General features: G+C 40.4%; 1 protein-coding gene across 4 annotated transcripts in view; it reads left to right on the plus strand.

Annotated features, from left to right (window-relative positions):
• The window catches only part of IL1RAPL2 (interleukin 1 receptor accessory protein like 2), a 544,020-nt gene that overhangs the window by 511,727 nt on the left and 15,357 nt on the right, over nucleotides 1-16,936 (plus strand). For all 4 annotated transcript variants that reach the window (XM_037909234.2, XM_043522683.1, XM_043522684.1 and 1 more), the window contains 3 exons: nucleotides 1,622-1,751; nucleotides 8,780-8,925; nucleotides 14,830-14,973. In XM_037909234.2, coding sequence (XP_037765162.1) covers nucleotides 1,622-1,751; nucleotides 8,780-8,925; nucleotides 14,830-14,973 — 420 coding nt within the window. The remainder of the gene's footprint in view (nucleotides 1-1,621; nucleotides 1,752-8,779; nucleotides 8,926-14,829; nucleotides 14,974-16,936) is intronic.

Below are 16,936 nucleotides of genomic sequence, written 5' to 3' on the forward strand. Positions count from 1 at the left end.
TATTTCATAGAATCATTTCCCATGATACTGTCTTGTAGTGAGTGAGGCTGAGCAGTTCTACATTTGGATACATATTGTTTGACTGTTGATTCATTGATCCTTTATGTCTCTTTGTTATGACATTAATCAGTATTGTAGGAGTGTGTGAATGAATGTAGATATATAATCTATACATCAAGCTATCAGTATGTCATCGTTATTTATAGATATCAATATGTTCTGGGGGTAACTACAAATAATAAACATACTAACAGTAAATAGTGACAATTTTCATGAAACCTTGTTTAGCACACTTTCATGATACACATTCCTTTTTCCTTTCCATTTTTTCCTCTCATTATTTTCTGGAGAAACAGTCTTTTTGTCAGACAAGATCTGCAGATTTTCTTTCCCTCACTGTACCCTAAAGTGACTCGTGCTTTTGTAAGCCCAACTTGAAACAACTTAGAGGGTCCTAATTTTCAGACGCTGAGTATTTAGCATTTTATGGAACTCCAACTCCTTTAAAGTTTCTCAGGGTTGGGCTCTAAAAGAGTGAGGTGCCCATTCTGTTTCAGTGTAAAAACCCTCAACTACTAGCATGGCTGGCACAATCAGACAGTTCTTCTAAATATAATTTAGTCCATTTTCCAGTGGTCTTGATCCAATTCCAGTTGAAAGTCTTTTTCATTGACATCAGCTCAAGCTCCAATTGCCCTTCTTCTTTCTTTGGCGCTCGGGACACCAGACCCTCTTCAGCAACATCCGTGACATATGCACACAGAAAGAGATCCAACAGCTATATTTGCATACTCGGGGAATGGGCACGATTCCCCAAAATTCACTGAAGCTATGGCTGCTTCAGCTACAACTACAACTGGCAGGCAAGCAACCATCGGGCCTGGCAAAGCAAACGCTGAATGATTCTTTTGGCTATCTAGTACAGCTAAAAGTCATCTCTCAATGAAAGCTTATCTAGAAGCTGATTCCTTGGAGAGAAAAGAGAGGCAGCAGGACATCTGTGTTTTGTTTTATTCCTTTTTAAAAAAAAATTTGAGAGAATGGGGAAAGAGGCTTCTTTACTTTATTACCTGATCAGTCATTTAAGGTTTAATCATTTTTCACAAATCTGATTGATATGACCATTGCTCCTGTTGTTGCACCCTTGCCGTTACACACAACCTTTACTTCAGGGACTTTAAATGCTTTATGAACAGTACACATGTGAAGTAGGAATTATTACACCCATTTTACAGAAGGGTAGACAGAAGCACACCGATTTAGTGACTTTCCTACTGCCTCGTGATACTGGCCAATTTTGGAATAGAACTGAGAACCTTTAGCAACTAACCCAACGTGACTTCCACTATGACCATTTCTAGTAGCTGCCATCTCACTGTCCGTGTGATACCATTCTGAGAACATTTAAATGATGGATAACATCAGAGTTTTATATCACTACTATCCACTGCACATTTTAGTTCACACGGAAATTTCCCTTCATGCCTCATGGCTATTTTTCCTTATAGTCTTTTACAAAGAACTTTATTGAAAGCTTTTAGCAATAGAATTTTCACAGTTATTTTCCTTCACTGACATCCATGCTTATTTGTCTAACCGCCTCTCTGTATGTTATCCTCAGGTAACCCACTAAGCATTGCCTGCAAAGCATTCTTTGGATTCAGTGGAGAATCGGGCCCCATGATCTACTGGATGAGAGGGGAAAAATTCATTGAAGAACTAGAAGGTCACATTAGAGAAGGGGAAATCAGGTACTGTTTGGAGTATTTATTTTACTGCTAAGAAAATGGTATGGCCCAACAGAGAATGTTTTTAACACCTTTTTAATTTGAACTGAAAATGATTTTCTTGTCTAAAAAGTGATGGATGGCTGTGAACCAGTGCAACATTAGCTCATTGCTTCTGATTATACTCTAAAGACAGTGTGGCTATTCATGTGTTCTGAGGATATGTCACCAAATTCCCTAGGCTACCGCTGACATGCTTCTGAATGTCCTGGGGGTTGTTTTTGGCCTTTAACTATAATGATATTGTCCACTACATTTGCCCCAAGTGGATGCTCTTGGGAAATTAATGTTATTTTCAGTATCGATGTTAATCCTAAAGATGGATGGCCACCTGCCAGAGATTTCCACACTGTTTCTCTTCTACTTGCCCAACCAGCATAGAGCTATGTACAGTGCACATAACTTAACCAGTGCCTTCTCTATGTGTGTATGTGTTCCTTTCTGCAGAGAAACAAGTAATCATGAGGTGTTTGTTACCCATCTTGTGCCTTTTTTGTGTCATCAGACATTCAGATTGCTGACCATTGCTTGTTGTAAAAGTTTTAATGAAAAGAATCCTTCATAATACGTGTCTCCGTTAATTTGTATGAGTCCAAATGAACCTCGTAGTTCATGGAATTTGTACTTAACTGTATTCCCTTGTCATCCCTCATTAATAATTCCCTGACTAAAAGCTTCTTGAGTAGGACTTACATCTTCCTCTATGTTTGCCCAGCTCACTGGTGTTCCCAGTTCTCCTTGACAAATGATGAATAAAAGTACTAAAACAACCCAGGTTCTTTTCACATCTTCCACCTCTTACCTGTTTAAGACCCATCTTTAACTGCAAATTATCAAAGAAATCCAAAATAACTGACCCAAAATTGCCCCTTAGTCACATGTAAGATTCCTCACAAAAAGTAAGAAGGGTTTTTGTTGCACAGTTGCTGTGCTATCTAATGACTGCCAATATAAAATTCTAGCAAACTGCCACCTGTATTAATGAGCATTTTAAAAACTCTTCATATGGAAGTTCCTTTATAGCAACAGAATGATTTTTGTCACTCCCCTGGAACATCTCTTGATTCCAAACTCAGTCCCCAGTTCTGCCCCAAATTACATGCATGCCTCTTCCACTGACTTCTTTGAGAACTGCATAGACTGCATGGGCGTAGACTTTACCCCATGAGTCGCAATATCTTTCAGTAGAAGTACATTGGGCTAGTTCCCAGCCACAGCGGATCTCTGCCCAGTGCCGCAGGGGAACATGGGAGTCAAAGTTGGCTGCCACGCATCCGTTCACACTTGCCAGAAATTCTTGGAGGCAAGCATGATCTGACCGTGCTCCCTCCTGCTGCCCAGCATGCACTCCACTCCAGAGGGCAGGTCGGGGATGGCATTAAACTAGCAGTGAGCCCTTAGCACAGATTACAATTGGTGTCTTTATCTGGTGCATTCTTGACTTCTTTGATTGAATTGAAGGTTAAGTTGCAGTTGTGTTCCGTTGCCCCATCTAATTGTTCCTCTTAACTAATTGCACATTTTCCCCCAATTAAAATCCTTTAACTCAGTGTATAAACTCATTGCAATTCAAGTGTGTCTTCTCTTCAGTACATCTAACAGCACCATATATCCCCTCTTGCTTTTATAGACCATGGTCAGCCTTAAAATCTCAGCACTTGCCAACAGGTCCAATGCTGTTATTTTAGGTGCCAGATTTCACGCCTTTTCTTTGATTTGGAAATAACCACAGCAACCACATGATAACTGTTTACAAAAGTTGACTTTCTCATGGTGACCACTGTTGTCTACATCTCAGATTGACCATGCCCTCTAAATTCAACACTAAACACTGCTGTCATGTTAGCAGCACTGCAAGCCTACCCATATCTTCCATCCAGTCATTGTTATTGATCTTTTCCAAGATAAAAGATATGCAACTGATGCTTAGAAATTGATTAGCAATGGTGGGCCCTGTCTATTTGACACTTTTCCTACCATTCTGCTGTCGATGCAGCAGCCATAGGTGTGTCCCTTTAAATGCTGAGATAAACTTGCAGTAACTGGGCATTGATGCAATCGGACCAATGAGTCTCCAGGCATTTTTCTGTTGCTAAGAGTCTAAAGCTGTATCTCTACTTTATATCTAAGAGAAGGTTAGAAGTCCATCCCTTCACTTTTCAAACTTAATCTGAGTCTTCCCAGGCTACTTCAGATATTTTCCTTTACACAAGATTTAAGCTACTCCCTTCTGTTCTGAAGAGAATTTAATATAGCTGGTGAGGTCTTTTGTACACAGTCATGTGGCAGTCCAGAGAATCTATGATACATTTCCACCTCTAATATTGATAATTGACTGTGAATTAATCTGTGCTTTCTTAGGAGATCACTACAATGTGTACTCAGATATATTCCTTTTGAAGTCATATCCATGGGACTATGTGCATGTGTGATGGCTATTCAGCTTGGGTAATGGCTGTAGAACTGGGTCTGGAGTGATTTATCAAGGGGTTGTGAGATGGCATGACAAAGACGGTGAGGTCTGATCACCGTGAGGTAGTGATTAGCATTGCAGGGGCAAATCAAAGGCAAGGTCTTCTTTTTCTAAGTGAGAAGGGCCTTCTCCTACTTCCCTCACTTGCCTTCCCCTTGAATTAAATTCACCAAAGGATAGAAAACTGTAGGGAAGTGTCGGGGGGTTGAGACCTTACCCATGTTCTTCTTGCCCAGGGTTGGGATTTCCACACAGTAATAAAAATGTCATGGAAATTGAACCAGTGCTATTAAACAAGGAATAACAAGTCTTTAAGCCTGCCTGCAGAGTTGTGAATTGCATCTGATTATCAAAGGAGTTCTCAGTGAATTTCAGTTCTATTCCTTTGCCACAGCAGAGAAATATTGTCCACTATAAATCTTACTTTACAAGTCACCCTATAAATTGCTAATATTTTTGTCCTCATGCAACACCATAAAACAGTTTACAAATCCCTTATAATGCTTGTCTTGGAAAATATATTTGTCTTTTTTTTTTCCCCCACAAGAAGCTTCTCAGTTTTTAAAATGGAAATAATTTAATTCCTATTCAATGCATGAAAAGATGTGAATGGGGACATTTTAAATTGAAAGCCTCATTTTCCCTCACTGATTTATCTCGCTCTCTGCACTCTCGCCCACACAAGTCAATTAGCAGGTGCAGAATGCTCCAAGAATACGTGAAGCTTCTATTCCACTACGAGATGTAAGAAAGCAAAATTGCTATAGCTATTTATCTAGCATGTTAGGGTGTGGCCACACTGCAGTCACAGGATGTGTATGCAGCTCGTGTAGACATGCCTGAGCTAGCATTAATCTAGCTAGCTCAGGAACCGGAGCAGTGAACCACAGCAGCACACGCTTCAGCATAAGCTAGCCACTCAAGTCATTGGTTCCAGCCCAGGCAGGTTTGTACAACTTACACTGAAGCCCATGCTGTCTCAGCTTCACTGCGTCAGGACCCATTACAGAACGATACCCTTGAGTGCTTTATAGACAAGTAGGAAGATGATGACCCTCCCCTGAAGAGCTTCCAATCTTAAAAGACAATATACAGGCAAAGAACGGGGAATGAGGTGGGGAGTGATTGAGCGATGAAGCCCACCATACAGCTTGTTAGTTCAATGGCTTCTGTTTGGAGGTGTCTACGTATGTGTCCTTTCATCTACAATCTATCTTTCTTGAGGGAACAAGTATGGGTTTTGTGCCTGTTAGAAGTAGTGGCCCAGATCCTTGGCTATTTATGAGAAGTGTACATCACAGGGCGGGAGTTCGCCTACAGATGTGGCTGTAGATCACATGTTGATTAATGAAGGCCCTAATCCTGCAAAGAGAGCCACCTGTATGTACACTTATGTGTCTAACATCAATGAGAGTGACTGTAGTGATCTGCATCTAAGACATTGTATCTCAAGTTGCTGCATGGGAATTTGGATCCCTGGGTGAAGTCAATGGCAAAAATCCCACTGACTTCAATGGGACCAGGGTTTCTCCCTGTGTATGTGGATCCCTTTGCAGGTTCAGGGCCTGAGTTTGTTAAAATTCTTCTGTACTTCCCAGAAAACATGGCTCTGTCCATTCACAGGATCAGTTACAAAATGCAGCCCCTTAGAGATTGCACATCTTGTAATATTCTGTGTTCGTATGTAACACATTTACAGGAATTTGTCATGAGCTCTGTTCTGCGGGTAAAAAGCAAATGAAAGGTCTAACCCCATTAGGAACTTCCTGCAGTTTGCTGCCTTTACCCCAGCCCACCACAATATTTAAGTGTCTCTTCTCATTTCCATGATTAGGTCCCTTTCTACTGAGTTTATTTCTCTGCCATTTTAATTAGCAACAGGATAAGTGACAATGATTCTCAGTCCAAGTGCAAATCCTTTTTTTTAAGAGAGCTCTTTTTAGATGATTCTGCATTATTTAAGTGTAGGGGGAATGACTGGTACTTTAATTTTAAATGGATTTGGAATAATAGTTTATTTTATCATAATTTTGAACTATCTTTATAATTGTCACTGTGTGTAAGATTTGCTCATTATAATAAATCTAAGCCTGGGAACCCCTGAAAACTCATGAAGTGCTTCTGATTAATGCCCCCAGATATCTTCTCTGTGAGCTGTTTTCTTCCTTCCCTGAGGCGCGATTTGTGGACCAAAATGGGGAGCATATTGTTTACCAACAGAGAAGAAAGACAGGCCAGGGGTAACTATCTCAACAGATACAAAGAATATTTATAAGGAAAATGGACTTAATTGATTGGACATGTAATGATTCAGACAGATGGAATGCAAGCAAAAATCTGAGTCTGCAGTCTGAGTGGCTTCTCTCTGGAGGTTCCCATTCTGTCCAGAAATGATGCAAATTCAGCGTTTCTTGCAGTATTTCAGCCCTTGCAGTCTGTGCCAGAACCAGGAAATGCAGAAGTACACAAGAATTGAAGATAGTTTTGCAAAAAGAAGCGATTCAAACTTTTCCAAAATTCAAAGATATGCTAGGAGTGGGGCAGTTCTGATTCTCAATGCACTTGTGCAGATACAGTATAACTAGAAAGGAAGTGGCCCCCTCCGGTATGGTTTCTGAGAGTGTGTCTCAGATTGCATGAGGTTTCTTGGTTTTAGAGGCAGAACTGAATGGGATTAACATACTGTAGACATGTGGTTTAGAGTGGCATTTGAGTCACAAGCCCGATGCACATCCAAAGTGTAGGGGTGGTCAGAACCAGGATGCAAATCCAAATTCTGGACCTGACCCTTGCAAGAGTCAGGATCTGGATCCTGGATCTAACCACCCACAAATTTTGGGAGTGTTCAAACTCCAGATCACGAGGTTACAGCTGAAACCATCTCTTACTTTCGATCAGATTTTCAAAAGTTGTCCACTCTCATTTAGGCATCAAAATGTGTTGCCAGATTTCCCAAAGTGCTCTGCGTGCTGAGTGCATGTTTGGTGCTGAGCTCTTTTGAAGATCTGGCCATGTCACAATGGGAGCTGCCAGATACCTTTACCTTGAGAAAATTTGAACCCAGGATGGGTGCCAAGCACATGAAAATCTGGTCCTGAGCTCTTCTGAAAATCTAGCACTGAGAACAATAGGGCCCCCATCCTGACCTGTACCTGGTTGAAAATTGTCTATCTAAATTGTTTTTCAGTGGGGAGAAACAATTGGGTTTTTTAATGAAGTGAGATACTTTCCATGGAAAATTTTGTCTTTTCATTGAAAACCCTGAAATCAAAAAATTTTTGTTTCAGCCAAAAGTTTTCAGATCTTGTTTTTTTTATGAAAAGTCAGCGTTTTCCTTGGCAGGGGTGGGGGCTCTGCAATACAAATGATAAACAAGTCAGTTGCTGTTCTTTTGGGCTTTAGTGTGTAACTTCCTCGGGGAAGGGATTTTGTTCTTTGGGGAACTTTAATTTATTTTAAGAGTGTCTGTACCATTGTGATTGCAGCATCTGTAGACATACCTGAGCTAGCATTGATCTAGCTTGCTCAGGTAGCAAAGCAGTGAAGCCACTGCAGCGTGGGCAAGCCATCCACGTAAGTTACCAGGATCCCAGGCAGGTTTGTACAGCCCATGCTTCCTTGGCTTCGCGGTTCCAGTACACCCGATGTAACTAGATTAAAGATGTGCCCTTAAGCATGCTTAGTGCACTGCATTATACACTGTGCTACAGTCAAGCTCTGCTATAGTCATTACAATATTACATTATTTGTGAGTGCTGCGCAGAGTTCCTGATACAGTTTTCTCACGTATTATGCAATAATACGCTAAGAGGGCTGAAGTGACTCCGCTGGCTACAGAGCTGATTGTGTCGACGCTGCATTTCCTGTTGCGACCTCGTTAGATGTCTTTTACAAGCAGCTGATCAGCACCAGTGCCATCAGCAAAACCCATCTGGTTTGTTTGTATTGGTTGGGTTTGATTTTTACACGTTAGCACCAGTGCAATTCCGTGAAAGGAAAGGACTCGTTATACCTCTGGCCTAAAACGCTCTTCGGCCAGTCTTCCATCCAGTTGCCGCATAGAACTGCCCATTCACTTCACTGAAAATTCTGCTGCTGCAGGATTGCAGCAACCCAAACCCTTCCCCTTTGTGCCTTAGAAGGTGTGAAAGACTGAGCCGCAAATCCTTGATCCTCCACGTGGCCTGCCCATTAAAGGGGCAGAGCAGAATCCCACAGATCCCTGGCTTTCCACAGAGCTGCATACCTGCTTTCGCAGGTTTTCCACCAGAGCACAGTACGCAATCCTGCTTCTGCGGCACATCCTCATCTTACTCTTAATTGTGGCCTCATAGCTGTCTTTCCCTCTGCATGATCCTCCCATTTCTTCTCCACCTGTTGGGGGGCCTTTCAGGTCTCCTCCATGCTGGGTAAGTGGAAGGCAACCTGTGGCTTTTTGTACACTGTGTGGCATATGGTGATCTTTTCATGGGCACCCTGTCCCCATCAGACTAAGAGGAGACATCACTCTTCCTTTCAGACTCCTCAAAGAACATCTTGGAGAGAAAGAAGTGGAATTAACATTAACCTTTGATGCTGTTTGGGAGGCAGACCTGGCTAACTACACCTGCCATGTGGAAAACCGAAATGGACGTAAGCATGCCAGTGTCCTTCTGCGTAAAAAAGGTATTTAACTCTCCCATGCCTTAGAGACTGGGGTGAGATCCTGGCTCCATTGCCGTCAATGGCAAAACTCGCCTTGACTTCAAAGGGCCAGGATTTCTCCCTGTGTGCTTATTGCAGCTAAAATACATGTGCCTTGTGGCATACGTGTACCATTAAGCGTAACATTGTTTTAGAGAACTAGTGAGCTGTTCTTTAGACTCAGTAATTGCGTAATATGGCCTGAGCTCCTATGAAGTCAATGAAAGGATTTCAATTTAAACCAGCTGCAAATTTGAAAACAAACACTAATATTGAAGTGCATTGTTTTCGTATCGCTCCTTTATCATATTTTCACGGATTAAACTGAGTGTTTTAAACAATACATGTGCGTGTTGATTTATTACAGTAACAAGTAGGAAAACACTGCTACAGAGGAGCCTGTTAACCCATTACCATTGTGTTTACCTTTACCATGATATTTGCAGGATTCCCTGTGCTGAGAATGGCAAATTTTGCAAGTGCCATGATATTGTTAATACCATTGGTTGTAGATGAAACATCCAAATTAGTATTATCTTTCAAGAAACTCTGTGGTTTAGAACAAGCCATTATCTTATACAGAATGTAAACAGTATCTCATTAGAATCCTTCCCATGTTGTTAATTTCAACATCCTCTCTCATTTGTAATTAGGGTGACATTTAGAGGGAAAGACTCCATCAGCCTTTCCCCGCTGTCTCCCCTCTGCCAGAGCCTTGACACGTAGAGCTTGCTTTTTCACTGCCGTGTATAGCTACACCTACCCAACATGTGTGGTGTAGACGTAGCCTTATGGAGATCCCCATTCACTCTAAAGTGAAGCATTCCAACAGGTACAAAAGCTATGAAATTGCATCTATTGGAAAAGAAAAACTGAGAAGCCACAGGAAGCTCAGGAAGCAAAACTGAGACGCCACAGGAAGCTCACAAAAGGGTTAACAAATTGGGTGCATTGCTACTATTACTCTTGGTTGTAAATGCACTTACCAGAAAAGTAAAGTTATTTTTATATGTGCACCTGGAAGTTTCCATGTAAAGGTTGCTAAAGCAGTGTTTTGTTTCCTTTATTGAACATTTAGGATGCACAAGGAATAGTAAGAAAATGCTAAGCATTTCAGAATGCTAGTGATGCTACATACAAAAGATTGCTGAGTACAGAATTTGGAGTTGGAAAGGACCACTTTTCAGTTATTCTATCATCTCCCCTTGCATTGTGACTAGATGCATTTCATATTCTCCTTAGAGTACCACCAATAGTTGAATTTCAAGTCTTGCCTTGAATATCCCCATTGGTGGTAATTCCAGAGTGACTCGTGGCTGCTTGTCCCATTGTCTAATTGTTTGGATATTTATAAAGTTCTAATATTTAACCTAAATTTCCTTGTTGTGCCCTAAACTAATCACTTCTTATCCTATCCTAATTGCCCTTTGTCCCCATGTATGGACTTGTAAAGTACCCACAGATCCATGAATATTAATCATGATGCTCCAACTATAATATTAAGGATCAAAAAGAAAGTCAAACTATAAATGCTGAATGGAGTTTCTGGATTTAGGCACTGATCCCTTAAAGTGCATGCTTAACAAAGAAACTGAAGCCAAGGAACCTGTTCACGTGCTTAGATTAAACATGTGCTTAAGTCCTTTGCTGGATTGGTGTTTTAATTATCTTGCAAACAGGAAGGTTTGTTTCAAAGGATAAAAACACAGCTGTCCCTAGGCATCAAGAAATATTGGTATTATATCCACACAGTACTGTGTTTTATCTAGTTATTTAGGATACGGTGTCATCCAGATGGGGCCATTTTGCCTACAAACTAAACAACTACAGCTTTACGTGGACAACTTTATGTGGAAACCAGTTTGATTGTCCCACTTATGAAAACAAAGACACGGGTGTGTTCCTGAGCCATGAATACCAGAGTCTATTCTCTGTCACACATTTATTAACTGGTGTCTTTCAAAGACACTTTATTATTTGCTTTGATATATTTTAAAATGTATTTTCCACACAATCTTTGCCCTCGCGCTGCTTGAGTATGCCTGTTACTTGGGAGTCCATAGGTTATGCGGTCCTCATTCATCTACCAGAAGCTTCCCTCAGTAAATAACAAGGAAATAGCTTAGAATTCCCTTTACATGAATTTGAAAACAGTCCATGGCTTTTCTGACAAAAAAAAAATATCTTAAGTGCACTATAAAATATACTTCTTAGAACAGAAATAACTTGTCAGGAGCTGCTGAGTTGAATCGATCAGTGGCCCGCGTTGAAAGATGCAGTAGGATTTTCAATGAAAGGATATACTGCAACAATATCAGCTCAACACTTATTTTCAAGAACGTCTACTTCACATCAGACATAAAGGAAACAAATTTTGTGTTTGATGTCATCATTAGCCATGAAGGAACCTTCTGAGCTACACTGAGCTATTGGGTTTTGGGTATTTCTAGTTCTCTTAGCATTTAAACCAGCTCAGTGCTCCAAATAATGCACCATGGATTAATCCTTTTTCATTATTTTAAATAAGAAATATTCTTTGCACCTTTTCCCTTTACTGGTTTTCCCTTGTATAATAGCATAAGGGCCAGATTCTGAGACTCTTCATGCTCTGTAACACCTTGCTCCACGAGTTATCCTATTGACTTTAATGGGACTACTCAAGGAGAAAGGAACTACTCATTGTGACTTGGGCCCCAAATGAAATATATCTGAATGTATTTTTTGGGTTTTGATAGAAGTAATGGGCTAGACTGTGAACTACACCAAGATTGGAGCTCAGGGGAAAAGGTCTCTGAGTCTGGGCCAGTCAAGCACTGAAACAGCCAGCCAAAGGGACTGCTGGGCCACCCCACATCCTACCTCTGGCACACCAGTTAAGCAGAGAGGGAGAGTGGGTGGCATAGAACCAGCTACTCAGGCAGGGCTGAGAATGTTGACATTTAGCCTATTCTCAACGCCATATTAGCGGAAGATAGTGACAAACTGGGGCGAGTTCACAGGAGAGGAAGAAAAATGATTAGGGAACAAGATGGGCTAATTTATGAGGAAAGATTAAAACATGTATAGCTTGGATATTTAGTGTAGTCTATGGGAGGTACAAGTCGGGATAATGGAATGTAATTAAGAAAGACAAAATTTTGGATGCGTGTAGAGCTATCAGACGGTGGAGTAGTCTCCCAAGAGTGCTGCCTCCATATGCAGGACTTTTAAAACGAGCACTGAGAAATGCAGAGTGACTTTTCCCGTCTCGTACTTCTGTGGGACTATGGTTTCTTGCTGGAGAGATCTTGCAAACTGGAAATTGAAATTGAAAATAAGTTGAGGACATCTCTGATGGTTAATTACTGAAACATGAAGCATTGCAAAATGAAACTAAGCCCAAACTGTTCCTGCCTGGTGTTCTTTTTTCAACCTGAAGGTGACATCGGTGGCATAATCGTACATTTTCTTATCATCTAAGTTTTTGTAAACTTTATGCTTCAAAACTTTATGTCTTGTATCATCCTAGTTCTTTGCTTTATGTCTCTTCGAACTATATTTGTCAAAGTGGTAAATATCTGCACTGACATCTTGTGTAAAGTAATCTGGGCTGCTGATGATAGCTGTGTCAGGTTGTCTTCTTGTAAGTTTTATGGGTGGATGAACAGCAAAGCAAGGCTGAGTAGTTCTAGTGTCTATTCTATGTTTGAGAGGAGTCAGAAAATGGGCACCTCCAGTGCTGCAGATTTAGTTATTGTAAGTCATCCCAACTTTTGTCATTGGTTTGTCAGTGACAGGCAGCATATCCTCGAGCACAGAGCTCCTGGGACCTGGGTTCTATTACCAGCTCGGCCACTGGCCTAGGGTTGCTTCACCTGTCTGTGCCTCAGTTTCCCCGTCTGTAAAAGGGGACAAAGACTCTTACCTTCCTTGTAAAGTGCTTTGAGATCCATGTATGAAATATGCCCTGTATAATTATCATCAGATTAGCATTGTCCTGGTGCAACATCAACTGTAATCTATAAATGTATAAGCCATGCTTCACTTGTATGGCTCCAAACCCTGGCAGTTTCGTGTTATACCATTTCCTGAAGGTCAACATATTTGGGCTTTGTTGGACCAGAGTACTGAGATGATTAAAGAGACATGGACTCTCCACAGAAAACAATGCTGCCCATGGCCTACAGACACACACAGGAATTGTTAGGATTTGCTGTAGAGATGATACAAACGCTTGTTATGGCTTACAGAAAGGACTCAAATCTTGTAGGTCTCTATAGATCCATCTTAGTTATCATCAAACAATGGGGTCTTATTGTCCACAGGGTTAAACCTCTGCTGGGGGGCAGGAGAGAGGGAATTATGTTTGACACTGAATATACAATAGAGCATAATGGATCTTTCAGCTTTGCCCATTGAACAGCACAGAGGAAGGTAAAATTAAGCGCAAAAGTGAAGAGAATTGTTAATCTATTTTCCAAAAAGGGAAAATCTTTATCTCAATCAATTCTCCAGTACTTTCCTGATGTCACTCTTTCATGTAAACAGCCACTGTTGTTGTCACAAGGATGTTCTGTGGTTGTAAATGGCAGAAGAGATTGTTCCTCTAGCCACAATGGGAGATGCCCAGGTGATATTGACTTATCACACCTGGTTGAAAACTTGGAATTTCTACTCCATGGGAAATTCTGATATTTCAAAATATTCCTTCATCCTGATTTGGAAAAAAAAGTTAAAATTTCAAAATTTTCTGTGACATGAAAAAAAAATTGTTTGGCAAACATCAAAAAGACCTTATTGAAAAGCTGTATTTCAATAAGGTTACACTGCTTTGTTTCGACTTTGTCTTATCTAATAGTATAGTACATTTGTTATAGTATATCGATGAAGAAACAATAAAGTCGAAACAAAGCACTTTGTCCAAATTTTTGTCAAAAAATTATCAATGTCAATATGTTCCTGTGAAACTTTTTGATTCATCAAATCAGCATTTTCCAATGGCAAGCTCTTCCATCAGAAAGTTTTCAGCCAGCTCTAGTCCCTTTTAAGATATGGCACGCACTAAGCAAAAGTTTGAGAACTCCCATCTTATGCACATTGGTGCCTTTAGTATCCATCACCTCTAAAACAAAGTGGCACTTAGCTGTGTCCTGTACATCCCTGGCTTCCCGTTGGCCATTAACACTTGACATGAACATTATGTTGTGCACTCTAGGGGCTAGAACAATTCTCAAATGAGTTAGCTAAAGCCCTGGCCTACCAGATCAAATCAAGTCACCTGTTGACTTTATAAATACAAAAATTTTGTTTAGTTTTCTTTGGGTAACTAGAGTCTCCTAAATAACAGTTTTCAGAATAGCAGCTGTGTTATTCTGTATTCGCAAAAAGAAAAGGAGTACTTGTGGCACCTTAGAGACTAACCAATTTATTTGACCAATGAAGTGAGCTGTAGCTCACGAAAGCTTATGCTCAGATAAATTTGTTAGTCTCTAAGGTGCCACAAGTACTCCTTTTCTTTTTGCTAAATAACAGTGAAGTACATCTAATACAATTACTTTTACAGACCGTGTACAGTATTTTGTACATTGTGCCAAAACAGAAGATACAATTATCCTCTGCAAGCTATTTAGAAACTGATTAATACTCTGTGTAAATTCACTGCATAATTCCCTTGTCGAAGAGTTATGACTATAGCCTCAAATGAATTTTAGATGGCAATTGTAGACTGGCAGTAGAAGGAGTGAATAGGTAAAGTATAATAATAGCTAATGAACTGAAAATTAGGTAGACAATTTTATAATGGCAATAAAGAGAAGCTGCTCAATTGTACATGGAATTGCACACTGAATTAGTGCAATTAAAGCTTGGAAGGATCATAACCAGTCTGTCTTTTTCTGCTTATTCTAGATTTGATCTACAAAATAGAGCTTGCCGGAGGATTAGGAGCTATCCTTCTCCTGCTTATTTTGCTTGTGACTATCTATAAATGCTACAACATAGAATTAATGCTATTCTATAGACAGAATTTTGGAGGTGATGAATCTATGGATGGTAAGTAGTCTCTCAGGGAAACTGACTGTAACCCCAAAAAAGATATCATAGGCCCAGTGCTGAGGGACCTTAATTTTAATTGAAGCCAAAAGGTGCCTAAAGTCAATTGAAATTGAAGGTATTTAGCACCTTGAAGGATAAGGCCCAAAAATCCTATTCCAAAATCCACTGAAATTAATTGGATTTCTATTGACTTCAATGAGCAGGCAATAAAGGAATTGTTCTGAAGCCTCTTTTATAAGCCTTTTATTGAGGACAAAGTGTGAATGGATTCCTCAAAAGAACTGAGTTAGGTGAAAATCAGTTCTGACCCTTCCTCAGATTTCTAAATTCCATTCATGTTTCCCAGCACCACACCCACTAAAAACAGTCACCAGTAAGGCACATAATGCAGACTGGAACTATTTCTTGCTGGACAATTTCACTATATTTGCCAATTTAAAAGAATCAGCAAAAAGCCACAGTAATTATTTTTGTTAACTAATAGGTCAATGCTATTTCCCCCCATCAAACACTAGTTGGGAGCAGGGAAATAATTTAATGCAGATATGTGGACTATTTCAGAGGACTGACTGGAATGGAAGTTTGGTGTAAAGCAGATAATTTTTAAATGCTTTCCCCCTTAGTATCTACGGTAGGCACTTAACTTGTCTGCGATGAGACTACTCATGCTCAATAAGCATGTGCTTAAGTGCTTTACTAGAGCAGACTTTAATTGCTAGACCCATGAGGTACGTTCCACCACTGCATTTTTAGCTTCAAAATCTAAGTTTTGAGATACTGTAAAACGGGAGCAACCCAGATGTGAATCAGGTCCATATAATTTATTCCACATTAGTGTACTCTGTGTCTGCTCAAGAGCTAGAGTGGCATTTTCAAATGCTCCTAAGCCACTTGGGAGCATAAGTCCTGTGAAAGTCAATGTGCCTGAATCACAGAGGCACTTTTGAAAATCCCACACCTAAAAGAATCCCTACGTTTTGGAAAAGAAGAGGGGAAGGTTTTTTCCTCTTATGCAAAAATAACCAGTTCCCCCGAACTATTGCTTAGACACTAAGCTGTGTCAGTGTCAAAATAATAATCGTTTCTATTAAACGCTCGATGGATATGTTAAGTGAAATCCTGGCTTTTCTCAATTTTGCCATTGATTTCAATGGGGCCAGAATTTCATCTGCTGGCTTCAAGAATGTGGATGCTACTTATGAGGCAGAGGAAAATAATTTCCTTCTTACTCTGTCTGCATTAGCAGAACTTAGAAACTATGTTTAAATATCATGACGCAAAACAAATCTGTTCCACGTGGCCAGTATTCACACTGAAAATCCATCAGCTAAAGAAGAAGGGCCAGGTTCTTAGGTGGTGTAAATTGGTGTAGCTCTACTGACTTTATTTCACATCAGCTATACTTTGATTCTTCACCCGTTGGGGATCTAGCTCAACATGCCAGCCTCAACTCTGAATTGCCTGGGTTCTGTTGACTTGTGTTGTCGGCATCAAGTTATTGCTATTTTTAATGTGATTTTTTTGTTGCTGTTTGGCTGGTTTTCATTTAAAAAACAACCCTGTTTCCTGGAGGTTTAGAGAATGCCCCTTCCGCACACAGGTCATTGTGTGCACCTGCTAAATTCACAGGCACTGACTCTGGGAGGGCTTTGGGGCTGGAAAAAAAATAGTGGGTGCTCAGCTGTTTGCGGGGCCACACCGATAAGCTCCTCTCCCTCCCCACCAGCACCTCCCACCCACTGCCAATCAGCTGCTGTCAAATAACAGTGAAGTACGTCTAGTAGAATTACTTTTACAGACCGTGTACAGTATTTGGTGCATTGTGCCAAAACAGAAGATACAATTAGACAACACTGAAGTGCACAGCTGGGTGCATAAGTGGGCATTGGTGCACAATCATTTAATTTGTGTGTGCAAACCACGTGCCTAGCTTTTTAGAAAATCAGACCCAGGAAGTCCA

The sequence above is a fragment of the Chelonia mydas genome, chromosome 9, assembly GCF_015237465.2.
Source record: "Chelonia mydas isolate rCheMyd1 chromosome 9, rCheMyd1.pri.v2, whole genome shotgun sequence".
Classification (NCBI taxonomy): domain Eukaryota; kingdom Metazoa; phylum Chordata; order Testudines; family Cheloniidae; genus Chelonia; species Chelonia mydas.